Source organism: Brassica napus, chromosome C1 (genome assembly GCF_020379485.1).
Source record: "Brassica napus cultivar Da-Ae chromosome C1, Da-Ae, whole genome shotgun sequence".
NCBI classification, from domain to species: Eukaryota; Viridiplantae; Streptophyta; class Magnoliopsida; order Brassicales; family Brassicaceae; genus Brassica; species Brassica napus.
This window is the reverse complement of record NC_063444.1, coordinates 22,621,779-22,641,134: the sequence shown is the minus strand read 5'-3', so window position 1 is coordinate 22,641,134 and position 19,356 is coordinate 22,621,779. Positions and strand designations below refer to the sequence as shown.

The 19,356-nt window shown below is 35.3% G+C and overlaps 3 protein-coding genes across 4 annotated transcripts; 1 reads left to right on the top strand and 2 right to left on the bottom strand.

Moving 5' to 3' along the window:
• Positions 1–5,218: 5,218 nt before the first annotated feature.
• Positions 5,219–6,984, top strand: LOC106355407. Its single transcript, XM_048743789.1, has 2 exons — positions 5,219–6,127; positions 6,208–6,984. Exons 1-2 carry the CDS (start codon positions 5,219–5,221, stop codon positions 6,982–6,984), a joined length of 1,686 nt encoding a protein of 561 aa, XP_048599746.1.
• A 3,719-nt stretch (positions 6,985–10,703) lies between these two features.
• Positions 10,704–12,220, bottom strand: LOC111209366. Its single transcript, XM_022709218.2, has 2 exons — positions 11,471–12,220; positions 10,704–11,297 (listed from the first exon to the last, which is right to left on the bottom strand). The coding sequence occupies exons 1-2, from the start codon at positions 12,218–12,220 to the stop codon at positions 10,704–10,706; spliced, it is 1,344 nt and encodes a 447-aa protein (XP_022564939.2).
• Positions 12,221–15,850: 3,630 nt separating this feature from the next.
• On the bottom strand, positions 15,851–18,908 carry LOC106423955 (polyadenylate-binding protein-interacting protein 10). 2 transcript variants are annotated; one of them, XM_013864697.3, is made up of 11 exons: positions 18,692–18,908; positions 18,148–18,592; positions 17,668–17,775; positions 17,559–17,603; positions 17,399–17,471; positions 17,220–17,338; positions 17,098–17,157; positions 16,971–17,018; positions 16,819–16,884; positions 16,558–16,619; positions 15,851–16,242 (listed from the first exon to the last, which is right to left on the bottom strand). In XM_013864697.3, the coding sequence occupies exons 2-11, from the start codon at positions 18,520–18,522 to the stop codon at positions 16,185–16,187; spliced, it is 1,014 nt and encodes a 337-aa protein (XP_013720151.1). In that variant the 5' UTR covers positions 18,523–18,592; positions 18,692–18,908; the 3' UTR covers positions 15,851–16,184. The 2 variants fall into 2 exon arrangements, with proteins under 2 accessions (XP_013720151.1, XP_013720152.1); XM_013864698.3 differs by having other exon boundaries at positions 18,148–18,603; positions 18,692–18,869.
• Between the last annotated feature and the right edge of the window lie 448 nt (positions 18,909–19,356).

Sequence of the window (19,356 nt, the reverse complement as noted above, 5' to 3'; positions counted from 1 at the left end):
GAGGTTAATAAAGAATGAAATTCTTCCTCAGTTGGATTTCAGTGACTTAGATGTATGCATAGACTGCATTAAGGGAAAGCAGACGAAACATACTTTAAAGAAACCAGCCACAAGAAGCACTCAGCTTCTTGAGTTAATACACACCGATATATGTGGCCCTTTCGATGCTCCTTCATGGAGTGGCGAAAAATATTTCATCACATTTATTGATGATTACTCACGGTATGTATATACCTATCTACTGCATGGAAAATCTAAGTCTGTGAATGTCCTAGAGGTATTCATTGACGAGGTGGAAAGGCAGTTAGATAAAAAGGTGAAAGTAGTGAGATCTGACAGAGGTGGTGAATTTTATGGAAAATTCGATGAAAGTGGACAATGTCCTGGTCCATTTGCAAAGTTACTTGAAAGTAGGGGCATATGTGCACAACACACAATGCCTGGTACTCCTCAACAGAATGGTGTAGCTGAGAGGCGGAACCGTACCTTAATAGAGATGGTTAGGAGCATGTTGAGTAATTGATCATTACCCCTTTCTTTGTGGATATATGCATTAAGAACTGCAACGTATGTGCTAAACCGGGTTCCTAGTAAGGCAGTTCCTAAGACTCCTTATGAGCTGTGGACGGGAAGGAAACCTAGTTTAAGACATCTACGTGTATGGGGTTGTCCAGCAGAAGTAAGGCTATATAATCCACATGAAAAGAAACTTGATTCTAGGACTGTCAGTGGATTTTTTATTGGCTATCCTGAGAAATCAAAAGGGTACACATTTTATTGCCCTAACCATAGTACGAGAATAGTTGATTCGGGTAATACTAGGTTCATTGAAAATGGTGAAACTAGTGGGAGTGGTGAACCACGAAAAGTGGACATTAATGAAGTTCAGGTTGAAGTTTCTTCACCTGTAGTTCCACCTGAAGTAGTTGTTCCTATTGTTGCATCAGACTCTAATGGCACAATAGGACAACAAAATGATGAGCCAGTCCCACTAGCTGAAGATACTGTTGATGAACATGTCATAATTCAAGAAGGGAATAGTGAACCACAAGTACCTTTAAGGCGATCTGGAAGAGAAAGAAGATCTGCCATTTCAAATGATTATGTGGTTTACACTATTGAAAATGAATGTGACTTAAGCATGGATGACGATCCGATCTCATTCAAAATGACCGTGGAAAGTGACAATTCTGAAGAGTGGTTTGATGCCTCAAAAGAAGAAATGAAATCTATGGATGATAATCATGTATGGGACTTAGTAGAGTTGCCCGATGGTTTCAATACCATTGGTTGTAAATGGGTCTATAAGACTAAACGTGACTCGAAAGGTAAACCTGAAAGACGCAAGTCTCGCCTTGTTGCTAAAGGTTTCACCCAGAAAGATGGCATTGACTATAAAGAGACCTTCTCTTCGGTTTCAAAGAAGGATTCTCTTAGAATTGTTTTGGCTTTGGTGGCTCATTATGATCTTGATCTTCACCAGATGGATGTAAAAACCGCCTTTCTGAATGGAGATCTTGAGGAGGAAGTATATATGGACCAACCAGAAGGATTCGTGGTCACAGGAAAAGAAAATTTGGTGTGTAAGCTGAGAAAGTCAATTTATGGACTAAAACAAGCTTCTCGACAATGGTATATAAGGTTTAATGATACCATCACATCATATGGTTTTGTAGAGATCGTTGTTGATCGATGTATCTACATTAAGATCAGTGGGAGTAAGTTTGTGATTTTAGTCCTATATGTTGATGATATTTTGCTTGCTGCAAATGACATGGGTATGTTACATGATGTGAAGAAGCATCTCTCTAAGAACTTTGAAATGAAAGATATGGGTGAGGCATCTTATGTGATCGGGATAGAAATATTTCGAGATAGATCACAAGGACTGTTAAGTTTGTCTGAGGAAGGATATATCAATAAGATCTTAAAGAGATATAAAATGGAGAAATGCTCTGCAGGAATAACTCCAATTCAGAAGGGGGACAAGTTCAGTAAAATGCAATGTCCTAAAAATGAATTGGAGCATAAAGAAATGGAAAGAATTCCCTATGCATCGGTGGTTGGGAGTTTGAACTATGTTCAAACATGTACTCAACCTGATATCAACTTTGCTGTTGGAATGTTGGGTCGATATCAAAGTAATCCCGGAATGGACCATTGGAAAGCTGCAAAGAAGGTTCTCAGGTACTTGCAAGGCACCAAAGAGAACATGCTTACATATAGGAGATCTGATCAGCTGGAAGTCATTGGATATTCAGATTCAGACTATGCCGGATGCGTTGATAGCAGAAAATCAACGTTTGGCTACTTGTTCCTTAGCTGAGGGAGCAATATCATGCAAGAGTGGAAAGCAGTCTGTCATTGCTACTTCTACCATGGAGGCTGAATTTGTGGCATGCTTTGAGGCCACAATTCATGCACTATGGCTGCGGAACTTTATCTCAGGGCTTCGGATTGTCGACACTATAGCCAAGCCGCTGAGAATTTACTGCGATAATTCTGCAGCTGTCTTCTTTTCAAAGAACGACAAGTACTCGAAGGGTGCTAAGCACATGGAATTAAAGTACTTGTCTGTTAAAGAAGAAGTTCAGAAACGGAGAGTGTCGTGTCATTCGAGCACATAAGGACGGACATGATGGTAGCGGATCCGCTAACTAAAGGTTTACCACCCAAGGCGTTCAATGGCCATGTAGAACGTATGGGTATTATAGATAAGGCTTTGCTATTTAATTATGGGATGCTCATTATGTATTTGACACTGAGAATTCACATAAAGTTATGTTTCTGATTTACTTATTATGTTATCATTAAAGTATGTGTATACACTTATGGTTTGTAGATAACATATGGTTGGTTTGAGAAATAAAAGTTCTTCTCATATAAGGATTGATACAAAATTAGAATTGATTTTTTGATACATGGAAGGGACTATGTCGCTTAATGGCATACAACCGCCATGATTCGATCAATCCAAATTTTAGTAAAGATCAAGTGAACTTGATATAAAAGTGCACATTAAAGTTATTAAACCCTTAAGTCGACACAAAGGTCAAGTGGGAGAATGTAAGAATATTTTATATTCTATGTGACCTATGTATCTATTGGTTTAATATAAAGTTCAAGTTCATATTAATGTTTTTAGATTCTAATATAAAAGACGATACCGTAATGGATCGGTTTCGATTAATGAGTTAGAATCCGGGTGTATTGATAACCCTCCTAATTTACCTTATATATATATAAATGTCCTTAATCTCATGATCATATATATGTATATGTAAATGGTAATAATAGTGGAATATGTTACCATAGATTTAATATATATGATGATACATTATTTAGCACTTGTGCGGTTAAAATAATGAAGGGTTGCGTTGAAGTATTATGTCCGAAAGTTGTGTTGGTTAAGACACATCTCTTTGATTATTATAAAAGTGACTTGTGCATTGTTTGACTTGTACGTAAGATAGAGTCTTTCTAAAACACACAACAATAAGATTTATCAAAAGGAGAGATTAAGGAAGCTTTGGGATTTCTTGTCCATCAAGGAAATCACCAAAAGAAGAAGGTTAAAGAGGAGAAGATCAAGTGGAATTGCATCCAAGCATGGATTAAGGTTAGTGTTTCTATCTTCTTTAGAAATGTGTTAGGGTTAAATTAAACTAAATCTAGATTATGGTCTTGGCTAGATTTCATAATTGAAATCATAAAAGTTAATCTTACAATGGTTACCGGATAATTGCAAAAGCAAGAAGTAAAAATCTGATGATTTTTGACGTAAATGTTAGATTATACATTTCATCAAAATCAATGACAATTACTTAATTTCTACTGCTAAATTGGTTAGTACGCAAATAAGCCATTTAACTAGGTTTAGTTATTATATCTTTCGTTTAAAATTTAATAGGGAAAACTGTTTTTTTAGAGCAAAAAAATAGTAACTATGTCCATTTAGACTAATCTATATTTTGTGTCATATTTTCCTATAACACCCTTTAATATTTATGAAAATAATTTTAATAAATAGTTTTACAAACAAAAAAATTTTGAAAAAATAGTAACATTTGTTAAAATACCTATATAAACTTAATGGTATATTTTCCAGTTATAAAAAAAGTTAAAATTATAAATTTCAGATTATGTTCTAAAAAAAGTAGAAATGACATTCTACGAAGTAGAAAACGAAATCTACTTTTTTCATTGAATCTACAATGTTTAGAATACGTGATCTACGTAAATAGGAGTATTCTACAAATATGTAGAATACACATTCCGCGCTTAACCTACCATTCTAAAATTCTTAGAAATCAAAATCTACACATTAATCTAATTCTAAAACATGTAGAAACCGACTTCTACAGATTTACTATAAATCTAAAACATGTAGAAATCAAATTTTAAACATTACTATAATTCTAAAAAACTGTAGAAACTGATTTCTACATATTAGTTGTATTCTACGGATAAGAAATCAGTTCCTAAAAATATGGAAACAAAATATTTGAGAATATTCACTTTTATATTTTTTTAAAAATCGATTTTTTTTAAAAAAAACAAAAACGAAAAAGGAACAAAAAAAGCGACAAAAAAAACTTGACAACCTTCTTCGCCGTCTTCTATATTCCATTGATTGTTCACAAAATTTTTACTAAATTTTCACATTATTTCTACCATGATTCATGTCTATGCTTCATGTGGTGTTTGGGAATTGGTTGTATCTTCAGGTTAGAGTTTTAATGTTGATAAAAAGAAATGGGGAAGGTTACTTGCTTTGGAATTGAAGTCTTCTCTCGAAGAGTTACAGAAAAATGTTATAGAGGATTTTGGTTTTGAAGAAACAGATGCTGATTTGGAGTTGAGTTACCTTCCTATTGGATTGATCGATTCATCAAAATGTCCACCAGTGATCATTGGAAACTCGAGGCAAGTTCAAAATTTTCGAGGGTTTTGTAAGAAGCATCAGTCAACTCAATTGTGTGTCAGCTATAAAGCAAAGCAAGGAAATCCAAATAAGATCGACATTGATCTTAATAAGATGCCAACTGATGCAAGTACTAGTGAAGAGAACGAGCGAAATCCTTGTGACATTGGGACCGCTTCAAATATTGTTAAGGGGGCTAAGCATAACGAGAAGAGGAAAGGGAAGATGAAGCAAAGTGAAGTTGATGGAGATGATTATGATGCTGACAAGCATAACGAGAAGAAGAAAGGAAAGATGAAGCAAGACGAGGTTGAAGGAGATGATTATGATGTTGACAAGATCAATTCTGAAAAAGAAAACAGAGAAAAATTGGCAAAGAGTCAGGTGGTGGAATTGGTTAAGACGGGAGATCTTTTCCTCAACAAAACAGTTTTGAAAGCGAGGTTTGAGTTATGTGCAATGAAGCATAACTTTCACTACACAGTTACCAACTCCAATAAATCAGTTTGGTGTATTAGATGTGCTGATAAGGTGTGCTTTTGGGGTGCTCGAGCTGAGTGTTTGAAGGGCTCCACATATTTTATTATTAAGAAGTATGTCGGTGTACATTCCTGTGCACCTTCAAACAAAACCAGTGCCGGAAAGACAGCTTCAGCGAAAACGATAGGCAGTCTGCTAATGCATAAATATGAAGGTATCAAGGAAGGGCCTAAAGCGAAAGATATTGTTCAGATTATGCGTAATGATTATGGATGTGAGATCTCTGATTCTTTAGCATGGGATTCCCGTGAATATGCAGTCAACGCTGTTAGAGGTATTCCAGAGGAAAGTTATGGGAAAATACCAAAATACTTGCACATGCTGCGAGAGGCCAATCCGGGTACACATTCCTCTTACAAGACTGACGTCGATGGTAGATTTCGATATCTGTTTATAGCGTTTGGTCAATCGATCAGAGGCTTTAACATAGTCATGAGGCGTGTCATTGTTGTCGATGGAACATTCTTGAAGAGTAAATTCAAAGGGGTGCTACTGGTTGCAACTGCTATAGATGGAAATTCAAATTTATATCCTATTGCATTTGGGATAGTAGATTCTGAGAATGAACAGTCTTGGGAATGGTTTATGAGACAGTTAAAAGTTGTTGTTGCTGATGATAATGGTTTGGCTTTTATTTCGGATAGACAAGTGTCAATAGCGAAGGCACTGGAGAATTGTATCCGCTAGCGAGACATGGTATTTGTATTCATCATTTGTTGAATAATGTGATATCATATTTCAAGGGGAAGGGATTAGCTGGGTTGATTTCTAAGGCTTCAAAGGCTTATAGAGTGGTTGATTTCAAGAAGACGTTTGCTCATGTTTGCAATATCAGTCCAGCAACTGGAAATTATCTTATGGAAGCAGATGTCAAAAAGTGGGCTAGATGTCAATTTCATGGATACAGGTATGACATTAGGACAAACAATCCTGCAGATTCGATAAATTCTGCGTTGCGTTCGCCGAGAGAGTTTCCCGTAATTCCTTTGTTGGACAGTATTAGAGAAATGCTGACACGCTGGTTTTTTAAGCGTAAGAAGTTGATTTCAAAGCACACCCACCGTTTGACCATAGATGTGGAGGAAAAGATTGATAGGAGAATTGGAAAGGGGAAAACTTTCAGAGTTTACCCTGTAACCGATAGCCAGCTGCTTGTTAAAGGCGATACAATTGACTGCTTTGTTGATTTGGACAAACGGACTTGTTCTTGTGGGAAGTACGACCTCTTGAAAATCCCTTGTAGACACGCAATAAAAGCTGGTTTCTTTGTTGGTAGAGAACCATATACATTGACTGATTTTTTGTATACCACGGGACCTTGGAGAGAAGCTTATCAAGAAAGCATAAATCCTATTTCAGTTCCTGAAGATGGTTGGTCTGTCCCACAAGTTGTGGAAAATTCTGAAGTGCTACCGCCTGAGACAAGAAGATCTCTTGGAAGAAATAGAAAACGTAGATATGAAACTGTTGAAGACAAAATCCGATCATCACAAGGATCACAGGGGGGGTCAGTCTCGTAAGTGCAGTAGTTGTGGTCTTGGTGGTCATAATAGAGCAACTTGCAAGATGCCAATATAGTGGATTTGTTTGCTGTGTTCTTCACAATTAAGTGAAAGTTTTCCAAACTTCATTTGCTTGATTTCTAGTAACTTTGTTTCTGTTTGTGACAACTTTGTTTCAGTTTTTCTGATTATATTTGCTTGAATTTTAGTAACTTTGTTTCAGTTTGGAACAACTTTGTTTAATTTTCATGCCGTATTAACTTGGTTAGAAGATCTGAGTCAATCAATCCCTTAAACAAACTGTGATGTCCACTACGTGTGGATCGATCGATCTGTATATTGAACGGTCGATCCATCGGTCGATCCTGATCAATATGCAAAACAAACAAAAACACAGACAATCTTTTGATCGACCTGGTAAAGTTCTCTCGATCGGCAAAGCTAGATCTCGTACCGACCGATCGATCGAAAATATGGACGATCGATCGGAAATTTGGATCGATCGATTGACTGTTTGGAACGATCGATCCCATACTCTGATACATCTTATTTGAACCGAATTTAACTCAGCAAAATAGAGAGAATATGATAAGAAAAACCTCCATTTATCTTCTCCTACATAACTATACTTAATAGAATGATAACTTACTATAGGTTATATAATTTATAAAAGTTATAATCCAAACTGGACTAATAAAACATGCAAACAATCCAGATTCGAATTCGAAATTCGCAGAAAATTTAAAAAACCGGTGGAATACAATGGAAAGATATAACTGATACTGATCATTGGTGGTCGTCAGGACTGCAGCTCCTACTCTGTCCTGGTGCTCGTCTGCTCCTATGGAGGCGTGAACCTCGCTCTTCATCGGTTGCTTCATCAGATGGTTCATTTCCTGCGTCGTCTCTAGTCATACCAGCTGCCTCTGAAGTCTTTGGAGCGCGGCAGCAGGAAGGAGTAGGTGGACATCTAATCTTTGCAAGTGCACCCCACACATTCTGCATCATCGTCGAGAGCTTGACTAATGTATCGGCAGTCCATGCGAACTGCTGCTGCTGTGTACCATCTAATGGTGGTGCTCCAGAATCAAACTGACCAGTATATGGTGGTAACAAATACTCCATAGAAAGGTTTGGAGTATGATTGACTGAGATATCTGGGATGGTGTCATCCTCACATTGTGCCTGCGCAGGACCAGAAGAAGAAGAACCACGACGACGTTTTGAAGCTGGTGGAGGAGGTGTGTAAAGAACTTCAGCAGGAGGTATGAACTCCATGTTCTCCACCGACGTCAGAGATGTGATAGCGGGTTGTGGAAGCTTGCAATGAAGGATTATCCCATCAGGCATGGTAAAACGGTATATTTTACCAGAATGAAGGATCTTGGTGTTTAGGAAGAACTGGGCATCAAATCTGTCAATCGTATCCACACAAGGAGTATCCGAAAGATCAATATCATGGTGCATGAAGATCCGAGTAAGTAGACTGCCAATAGACTCATCCAAAGGCTTCCTGTCAAGAGGACGAAGACCCCTAAACTTCCTTTCAAACAACATCTGAGCAAACAATGCTCCCATGTTTACCGAAAGCTCTGCTGAAGGTTCATCTGCAACGTCATACGTCGGCCTGAGAGCTAATGGCAGCCCGTAGTGAATAAGCTGCACTTCATCTTCAGTAAGTGATCCTGCTTCTGATTTTCCTAGTAGAAGACGACCCAGATATTTTGCTACCACTCGCAAGACCGGGTTTCTGAGCATTGCAAGTTTAGCTTCCCGAGATACATAAGAACTGTCTGCAATCTTGCTCCACAACAAGTAAGCACAAGGGAACTTGGGCAAAGAGCATGCCTCATGTCGGGTCTCAAATCCAAATAGTATACACAACTCGTGTATAGACATCTCATAAAGCAGTCCTCTACATAGGAATGTAAGTTTACCTTCGCTAGCAACTTTTTTTACCTCGGACTTGTAGTGCAACTCAACTGAAGAGAGAAACTGTATAACCAAGTCTGGATATAGGGGTTGTGGATTGTAGCCAAGAGTCCCAAGTCCCATGTTTTTCCACATCTTTTTGACATCCCGCACAATTCCCAACTCCTTTGTAGTGTAATCGCAGATGAACTTTGTTGGTTTCAATCTCATCCGCTGCAAACCATTGTAGAGAATGCAGTGGTAATCACTCCAACCAGCATAGTAATCACGGTGTGTGTAGGATGCAAGTTCTCTCAGCTCCTTCTTACTTGAGATATGTCGGTTATGAATTGTAGGGAGTTTAGAGAATGGAGTCAATGGGTCACGAGGCCAAGGGGCTGCTTCCCGAGGCTCATCACTTTCGGGCTGCGCTGAGGTCGAAGCAGCTGTTGTGTCACGTGTCTTTGTTGCCGCCGGTGCTGTTTCCTTGGTCTTTTTCGGTCCTCCTTTTTTCACCATTTTCTGCACACAACCCTTAACAAATGAGTTCTCAAAGGTAAAACTGAGTAAATTGACATGGACAATGATTCAACACCTATGCAACTCAACAACTAACATTACAGATTTAATTCCAAATTTTCGGAATTTTTTTTTTTAAGAAGTAACCCTAATTTCTTAAATCAAACTTAAAACTACGAATTAAGGCAAGAGCTATATGGAAAATCGTCACTAATCATCACCCTAACACACGATTAAAGCCAAAACGACTTAAAAACACTAAAATTTCACTTTTTGCTATTAAAATTTCGAACTATAAAACTGGAGATAGAGTTTCATACCTTTACAGATCGACCGAAAGAGTGGTAGATTCAGAATTAGCTCACGAAATCGTCTGGGTTAGGCTCAAGAATCGTCCAAATCGGAGTTAAATCGAGAGAGAAAGGGTTTATAAAGGTGGGTTTGATCCCATTCTCTCAAGAAAAATTGGGGAAGGAGATAAAAGTGAGGGTTTGATCTAAGTCTCACGATTTTACTCATAAAATCGTGTTATTCCGGTTCAAATTAAGTGGGTATTAAACCGGATTTAACCGATGAAAACCGTAAAATCGATTTGAGAAACTTATCTGGGTGCGGGATCGATCGATCCGAAAGACAGATCGATCGATCTGGAGGCGATCGAGCTTTGTCGAACGAGCGTACTGAAACAGGTCGATCAAAATATGCTGCGCGTTTTTTGTTTGTTCTGCATAATGCTCAGGATCGACTGCCTGGATCGATCTGGTCCTACACAGAATGATCGATCTATATAGATCGAGCTTTCCGGATCGAGCAGCTTGTGTCGATCGATCGATCTATTTAGGCTAACCGGATTTGCAATTGTTTTTTGAGTTTAGTGAACTTTATGGTTTCTCAATTGATAATGTTATCTTTCATTTTGTAAGCTCAAGTACTGTATATAGAAAAAATACCATTATAACAGAAACTCCTAAAATCATTACAAAATAAGTTTAAAAAAGCATAACCAACAATAAATCATAAATCATCAATCTCAACATACTTGGCAGGCTTACTACACTTAATAGGTTCATACTTTGACATTCTCTCAATCAGTTCTAGATCATTAGCTGCTTCTCATAGATCCCACATAATCTTTATCCGAGCTCCCCAGATGTTCTCATCACTCACCATAGATATGTCCAACCCAAGCACGTGGCATTCGATGTGTTTTATAGTGTACACACCACAATGACATTTAAGTCGGTTAAGCCAACTCATAGGTACATAGGAAACATTGTACGGAGTGATGTGGAGATGCTTATGTATTGTCAATGACTGCACGGCCTTGACAATCCAAGGAATAAGCTGCTCAAATTGTCGGTTACAACTGTCTCAAATTGCTCAGTTCTCTCCGAAGCTGTCCTGAGTTGTGTAACCTCAGTCTCAATCTTACCCAACCTGTCCGAGAACTGCTGACAGAATTTCTCCCCAAAAGTAGTAAAAGAAGCTTGTACCAGATCTTCCAAGAAATTTTTCATATCTGTGTCAATATTCCCTTTTGATGAAGCAGCTAGGTGGCACAAAACATTCTTCTTCCTTGACTCTGCTCCTCGGTCTGCATGCTTTCTCTTGTTTCTTCCCGAAACATCAGTTGTGCCATCAACATTCCCTGCAACATGACTATTTTCACCTCTCTCAGTATCAGCTGTTTGATCATCTCCTTTCTCTTCGCCAGATTCCTCAAATTCAGAGTTCGAAGCTTCTTTTACTCCCCAAACACGATTGTTCCAATCATGTTTACTATTGATCATATCCAAAATGCGATCTACTCTTTCATCTTTCTTCTCATCCTTCTGTACAAAATCAGTTGCCAAAACGACCACTCCATCTATGTGGGATTCCATGAATGAATGCAAAATCCCCTACAAACAATCAAATCATTAGTAAAGTGAACAAGACAATAAATATTTTAATTTGAAAAATATATGCATACATTTTCTGGGAATAAGTTCTCAACGCCAATGATATCTTCATAAGAACATTTTGCACATCCTCTCCAATTACCACACAGTGGACCTGTAAAATTTTTACTGACTTTTGTGCCACAAATCTCTCCTAAAGCAGAAACAGCTTCCATTATCCAAATTTGGAAACCAAACAAGAATTTTTCCATCAGATACCCCTCTTTCTGCTCTAATTTATGCCTTATTTTATCAATTTGCTTCAGAAGGAAATCAAACAAATACAGACCCCATGGGTAATTCCGAAGCTTCTCCAAATCCATCGCCAACTTCATGTACAGATGCGGGATATTCACCTTCTCATCCTTCCCCATCACCACACCCATAATAACGCAAAGATATATCAGTCTCACCCTATCAACCCAAGTCCAGGTATTGCTCTCTTCCAAATGCTTCTTTTTAATGATCTGCAAATTTATTTTTCCATTTGTCTTTATCTGCTTGCTCCAAAAACCATCATCATCTTTCCAAGTCACTAACCCACTGTTATTCTCTCGCTTCACTTTCAAACCAGTGACAGCATGATACTCTTGCAATCCAAAATGCAGAGGTCTCCTAGCGAAAGTGAACCACTTCTTATGTCTCTTGCTTGTTATCAACTCCTTACACAAGAAAGAGTGTACCAACCTCGCCGAAAACTTCAGATCATTCTTCTGGATAACCATAATCTGTGAAAAAATGGGATCTTTCATAACTTCATCGAATTCTGGCTCCATTTTTTCTTTCAGCAACTCGAGAAGTTTTAGTCGGCAGCTGTTATTAATCTTCTTAACCTGAGGTTCCAATCCCTCACCGTATAAACGATTAGGCAACTCCAACTCCATACCTGAAAATTGAAAACAATACAACATATATCTATTAATAACAAATATCACAGCTCAGTTAAATAATGTCTCTTAATACTTTATCAATAACCAATGTCAAAGAATTAGCATTCTGATTGTATTAATTTCAATTTTATGGTGTTTTAATTTTTTTTTTTTTAAATAAAACCTAAAATTCCTAAATCTATCCCAAAAATATGATTTAAGCCATGATTGTGTACAAACTCTTCTCTAATCATCACCTTGACACATGATTGAAGCCTAAACATCCTAACTAACTCAAAAAATTTACCTTTTACCTTTCTATTTTCAAACTCTACAAAGAAGTGGAGATAGAGTTTCATACCTTTGCAGAACGAACTAAAGAGTGATAGATTCGTAAAAAGCTCACGAAATCGTATGGGTTAGGCCAAATAATCGTCCAAATCAGAGTGAAATTGAGTGAGTTAGGGTTAATAAACTTGGGTGAGAATTTGATTTTGTCTCCCTTTATTCGTGAATGGGAAATTATGGGTTTCATCCCAGAGAAATCGAGTTTAAAGAGTTGAAATCATGCTTGGTCGGTTCAAATCAAGTGGGAATCAATCCGGATATAATCATACAAAACCAAAAAAATCGATTTGGGATTCTTTCCTCGACACGGGATCGATCGATCTATTCTTACAGATCGGTCGATCTGTGTAAATCGACCTTCGCCGATCGAGTAAAATGGACCAGGTCGATCAGTATATATTTCACGTTTTTTTTTGTTCTGAATAATGATCGGGATCGATCGATCCACTATAACTTGTAAAGTGGGATCAATCGATCCCCCTTGTCGAACTCAATATATATCTTTTTAAAAAAATTACAATTTTAAGGGCATTGCTGCCATTTTGGAAAAAATTAGTCTAATAGGACATAAAGTAGTATAAATTAGTCTAAAGTGACATAGTTGCCATTTTTTTACTCTAAAAAAACAGATTTCCCAATTTAATAAAACTAGATGACAAACAAATGGTAACATGATAAATGATGGTAAAGCCATAGTATTAAGAAATGGTGAAAGGTGATTGGCAAAAGATGACAGTTAATCATATTTTGATTGGTTAAAAACGAAGCCACTTAAAATTGTATTCACATTTTCATTTGAACATAAGAAAATTATGTCAACAGTTAAACCTAGCGCCTTAATCACAACTAAGTGATATTCTAAAGAAAAAAATTGTACTTAAATATTATAAACTATACACATTTTGTTATCAATAATTTTTTTTTACATTTGATTAGAAGTGGACATTCGAGTACTATTTGATTCGATTCGGATACTTGAGGGTTTGGTTCGGTTCGGATCGGATCTTTGCGAGTTTGGTTCAGGGTTGGGTTTAGATAACCTATTTAAATTTTTTCAAAAATTAAACTTCATATATACTTTAAATTTATCAAAATCTAAAAATAAAATAATATATAACATATAAATTTGAATAATATATGCCAAAGTACTTAATCTTAACATAAAAATTGGTTTAGCTTAAATATTTGGATAGAAAATCAATAGATTTTAAGTATTTTAGATGTTATAAGTATCGTTTAGCTATTTTAAACATGTACTTGTAACTATTTGTATATATTTCCAAGTATTTTGGACAACTTAAACGTCTTATATATTTTTAACCAATTCGGATATCTAACCAATTTTGGTTAAAATTCAGTACTAATCTTTGGATCAGCATTGGTTTGGTTTTTTGGATTCGAATTTTTTGCCCTACCCTATATTTTTATTGTGACAAAATGTTAAACAAAAATGATGATGGTTTATATTGATTTTGGGTATGCAATAATTTATAAACCAAACACATTTTACTATGCATGTAGCCCATTTAGTTAATCATTAAAAATTGTTCTGGACCCATTTAGGAAAAACAATGGGCTGAACTTAAAAAAAATGTTACAATTTCAGATTGTCAATTGCCACTTCCAAATATTCTATGCTTGTGTTTTGACGAATAGAAAGGGGGTTAGGGTTAGGAAATCAATATTTTTTGTGCAATCCATGTTTTCGCTAAGTGATTTCAATAACTTCTAAATAAATCTTAGTTGTATCGATCTCTTGTAATATTTTCGAACAATATTAATTAATAAAATTTTACACTTGCTACAGTAATCAATTGTTTCTCAATTAATATATATAGGAGATTATAGTAATCACATAAATCAAAACAATACCTCTTGTAACGTTGGTTGTTTTGTAACTCAACGGTGTATCAATATCAAAAATATATTTATGGTAACTAAATCAAAATAATCATTTTATTTATTTTATATGGTATATAATAATATTTCAAAGATATTGACATAAATATATAGTATATTTTAATATCAATATTTATTATTGATATTTCCTACTCATATGGTTTTATTAAAATTTGTATATTTGATGTAACAGAAAAAAATTAAATCATTAATCTCAAATTTTCGATGTGGTATTTTTCGATTCAAATTTCAAATTTAAAATATTAAGGTCTCAATACTCTTTCAATGCAAATTTCAAAATTAAGATATTTATATATTTTTAAATGGTACATAGTTTAATTTAAATGATATTAAAATAGATATATATATATATATATTATTTAATATGAATATCCATTAAGTAAAAATTCATATTAATACGATTGTATGATCATTTGTATCTTGTTATAACAAAAAATTAAGCCATTTATCACAAAATTTTCAAAGAGATTTTAATCATTTTTTGTAATTTAAAGTCGTTTTAAAAAATTCAAAATATAACATATAAGAGAAATTTTAATTTTTTATTACATGGTTAATGTGATGATTTAATTTCTTTTAATAATATAAAATCAAATAAAAATGAGGAATGATACAAAAATTGTTATCAAATCTTTATTATTCATAATCATTAATTGTCATATATATGTTAATCATATTAGGTAACTCCGTATCTTTTATTTAAGGAATGAATACACGCTTCTTATATTTTGGGTTAATAAAATGTTCCCTAGTTATTGAATTTTGGACCAACATTTTTTTCAATTGATTATTAAGATGTCATGTAAGCTAAATTATCATCCTAATTAAGTGACACATAACAAGAGTCTCTTTTTAATTAGTACTAACTTAAGGTTACAACTTTTTAAATGATCATTAATTAATATATAGGGGATGATAGCGCATTAAAAGTATACTAGACTCTAACCTATATTTTTTTGTTTTAACTATGTTTTTTGTTTTAATTTCTTTTTAGAAATTTAATTTTCATATTTGTGTGTTTTTTATGTAATCATATTTGCGTTTTTATTTGTAATCATATTTATATATAAATCTTAATCAAAATCTATTTTATAAAATAATAGCAATTTAAAATTTGATTCAATATACGCTTGGTTTTTTGTAATCATATGTTTGTATACCAGTTTTCATCAATTCTGAAAAAAGTTGTAAACAAAATAGAAAGTAGAGGCACATATGCAGAAGGAAAGAAGTTCTTATTTTTTCTCCGTAGTTTTTATTTTCTTTCTTTTTTTAAATATATGTTTTTCAGTTTAGAAGAAAAACAAGAACTGTGAAGATATACCTGAAATAACTGAGTTTTTCAAAATATTATCTAATGTTATTAAGCAAAAACTGTAAAAAAAAAAAATTATTTATCGTTTGTGAAAAACTCCAACTGTATTGGAAAGTTAGAAACAGTAATAAAAGGAAACATAATGATGCCAAAGATCAAACGAACAGTTAGCATCACAATATAAAGAACAAAGTACTTAAGAGTAAGTATCAAAGATACCGGGCAGGCTCTGCTAACTGCGACGCAAACTTCAAAAGTAAAATAGACTAGAAACGATTTTGATATCATAAACACAAAAACGCCTCAAGTACCTTCTTCTTCTCTCTTCTTTAGACTTCTCTCTCCTTTTCTATATATATGTTTTTGGGGATCTCCAGCAAGAGCTTTGCCAACATTTCATTTGCTTTCAGCGAGAGGATAGTGCGGCCTTACTGGTGTCTTTGATGGACTTACCCTGTTACAAACACACACATAAAGATGAAGATAGATTCTCAAATTATGTTAATAACATTTTTTTAACATAATGAAGACACCAAAGAACGATATCACATTTTTATGCAAATGAATTATATTCAGAATTGAGTAAAGACCGAGCCAAGTCGAGTATCTGACATCAACACTTTTAATTAGTTTGTATTCAATCAATATATCAAGTTTGCTTTTTTGGTAATGCCTGATACTACAACCTACCATGCAACAACTGTTATCAACGAGATAAAAACAGAATGAAAAGCTAAAATCTTGGGATTAAAATGTAGAAAGCTTTTACCTTATTGGGAGTGCGCCAAAGAAAATGCCACTGCAGTTAAGAGCACGAATTGCACTTTCAGCCTGAGAGACAACATTAAAAACTAAGTAGGCTGATGAAATGCAATTCAACATATCAAGATAGAAAAGGTAATCACTGTTTCTTTAAAATGCATTAGATAGGCATGCAATGCAAGTAGAACAATCTTAGCTAGTAACTGAAACTATTCAATCACCGAAAGCTAGTTTTCCAAAATGGTAACCTAGGCAGAGAGAGAATTACATTGGAAAACTCAACAAAAGCGATGCGGCTATGGTGGTGATAGTCTCCAAGCCTCAGACGGTGAACCTACAATAGATATTGAAGAAAAGAAATATTGACTGTTAGAGCAGAAAACAAAAACACACATATAAAAGCTTAAACCAGATCCTTACCTCTCCACAAAACATTTCAAAGAAGCCTTTCAAGTCAGTTTGACTAATCTGCAGATTCAAGAGACAAAGCCATTGATGAATGAAAGTTAGTTTCTAATAAAATTAATGGTACATGAACTGAAGTTACCCGCTTGTCAATGTTGGTACAGTAAACAGTCCTCATGCACATCGCACGCTCATCCTCGGACTGGAAGAAAAAAACAATCATTATGCTCGAGACTATATTAACCATGAACATTTGAGGCTTACCCGGGGAAGGAAAGTGGGGTTAACAGGGGCGATAGCGGTTTTGGAGGGAAGCACCTTAAGAGGGTAAGGGTAAAAGCCAAGCACTGTTCCTGACATGCTCAAAGCAGCCCTAGCTCCCTCTGCAGGCAAAATATTAGTTAAGAAACAGTACTTGTTAACTAGTAAAGAAAGGAACTTACCTTCATTGGTGAATTCAACAAAAGCGAAACGAAGGAGAGAATTTGGGTCACCGCATACACGACAATCAACAACCTTTTTGATCCTCCCCAAAAAATGAGAAAGTATCATATAATAAAGTACCAAAACATTCTAAAGAAAGCAAAGATCATTTTTGAGTACCTGTCCACAATAAGCAAATACACCTGCAAGGTTCTCCTCGGTAACCTAGAAACGAGACAAGTTAAAAGAGAGGCAGTGGTGATAGAGTGGATTCCTTTACAGGTTTTACCAGTTGATCGATGTGGGAGACATAGACAGTTCTCCTGATGACATCTTCCTTCTGAGCCAAGCTGGTTCTTTTGTTCGTTCTTCTCTTCCCTTGCCCAAAGCTCCTTCTCTGTAAACAAACAAGAATTACGAAATTTGATATCCACTCCACATAACAGTTTTGCACACTCTTCTATTACGTCTCTACTCTCTAGCAGCTAATAAGAATCATTTGAAGGATGTTCAAAAACTGATATACCAAAACAGTAAGCTACCAAATCATGGTAAGCAAAACACACACACAAAAGCTCTACACTTTATATGACTGACACTGTATCATCAAAAAATCCAGGAGTTGATAAGATAAACACAAAGGTCAAATGGTTATTAACTCAAAAACCAGATAACAAATGAAGAACCAAAACAAACACACACAAACTTGTTATCCGTAAAACAAAACATATAAATGAAAACTGTTTTAAGGATGAGAATATATGTATACCCTTCTAGGAAGATGATCATTCCCATCTGCAAGAACAGGTTGCACTGCAAAACCATTTCTCAAAACCCCAGATTGACTTGTAGCCAGATAAGGAGGAACAAACTCCTTAGCCATCGGGTTGAGCTTAGAAAACGCATCAGCCAAGTTCTTGATCTCACTCTTGAGACACCCTCCACTCTTTTCCCTCTCACCATTTGGGTTCCGACCCTTTCCGGCAGTCTCATTGGTCGATGAGCAAAGAGAGGAATCGGATTTAGGGCTCTGATCGTCAACACATGACGGCTTCGTCTCAGCTGCTGAAGAAGCAGTGTTGTTGTTGTCTAAATTCTGACCAGAAGAGTCAACTTTGCCACCAGCATTCTCAGGGACAGCCATGATCGGACACAAAGAGAGAGGTGAAAATCTCCGAAAGATCAGAAAACCAAAGTTAGGAACTTGAAGATGTCTGCATCAAAACTAAACCAAACTGAGAACAATTGCAATAGAATTTGAGAAAGAGAATGTAAAACCAAACAGCCACAGAGAGAAAGAGAAGATAGGAAACCTGAGACTTATCTGTCGATCAATGGTCTTCCGCAGATGGAGAAACCCCAACTTTAAAGATCAACTATGAGCAGAAGAAGAAGAGCGACACTGATACAAAGCAAAAATTGGATTTTTTTAGGAAGAAAGTTAAATAAGTCAAAAAGGAGAAAACTTGGAATATTCCATCCAATCGGCATAAATGAATATGATTAGAAATTTAGAATACAAGTAACATCATTACACCATCATACATTTGGTTACCATATACTTTTGCTTTGGTACATTTCATATCTTTTACTTTATCCTTATGAAGCTTCCTTCTTTTCGTTTTTTTTTAATTGACTAAATCAAGGGAATTCCCTATAAATTATTTAATAGTGATTTGATTACATGTTATCACCACAATTATTCTAACAAAAAATTGATGACATGACTCACTTAAATTTTAAGATAACATGAAACCTATCTAATTATGGTATGGTTTAACACATCTATTATTCAAATATAAAAAATATTAAGAATATAATTATTGCCATAATTAACAAATTAAGTATATAATTACTATCATACTTAAAAGATAGAGAAAATAGCCTCAAATAGCGTGAAACCAAGTTTTTCTTTCCAATCTAGGTCCTCTCTACGTGCGATGCGCGGAAAAGTGAATTGATAATTGAATTTTGATTA

Coding starts and splice junctions, on each gene's coding strand:
- LOC106423955 (XM_013864697.3), bottom strand. CDS start 18,522: ATGGCTGTCCCTGAGAATGCTGGTGGCAAAGTTGACTCTTCTGGTCAG. Junction 17,019..17,097: donor GTACCAACATTGACAAGCGG/GTAACTTCAGTT, acceptor TTGAATCTGCAG/ATTAGTCAAACTGACTTGAA. Junction 16,620..16,818: donor CTTTTGTTGAGTTTTCCAAT/GTAATTCTCTCT, acceptor GTTGTCTCTCAG/GCTGAAAGTGCAATTCGTGC.
- LOC106355407 (XM_048743789.1), top strand. CDS start 5,219: ATGAAGCAAGACGAGGTTGAAGGAGATGATTATGATGTTGACAAGATC. Junction 6,128..6,207: donor GACAAGTGTCAATAGCGAAG/GCACTGGAGAAT, acceptor TCATATTTCAAG/GGGAAGGGATTAGCTGGGTT.
- LOC111209366 (XM_022709218.2), bottom strand. CDS start 12,220: ATGGAGTTGGAGTTGCCTAATCGTTTATACGGTGAGGGATTGGAACCT. Junction 11,298..11,470: donor GAGAGATTTGTGGCACAAAA/GTCAGTAAAAAT, acceptor GATTGTTTGTAG/GGGATTTTGCATTCATTCAT.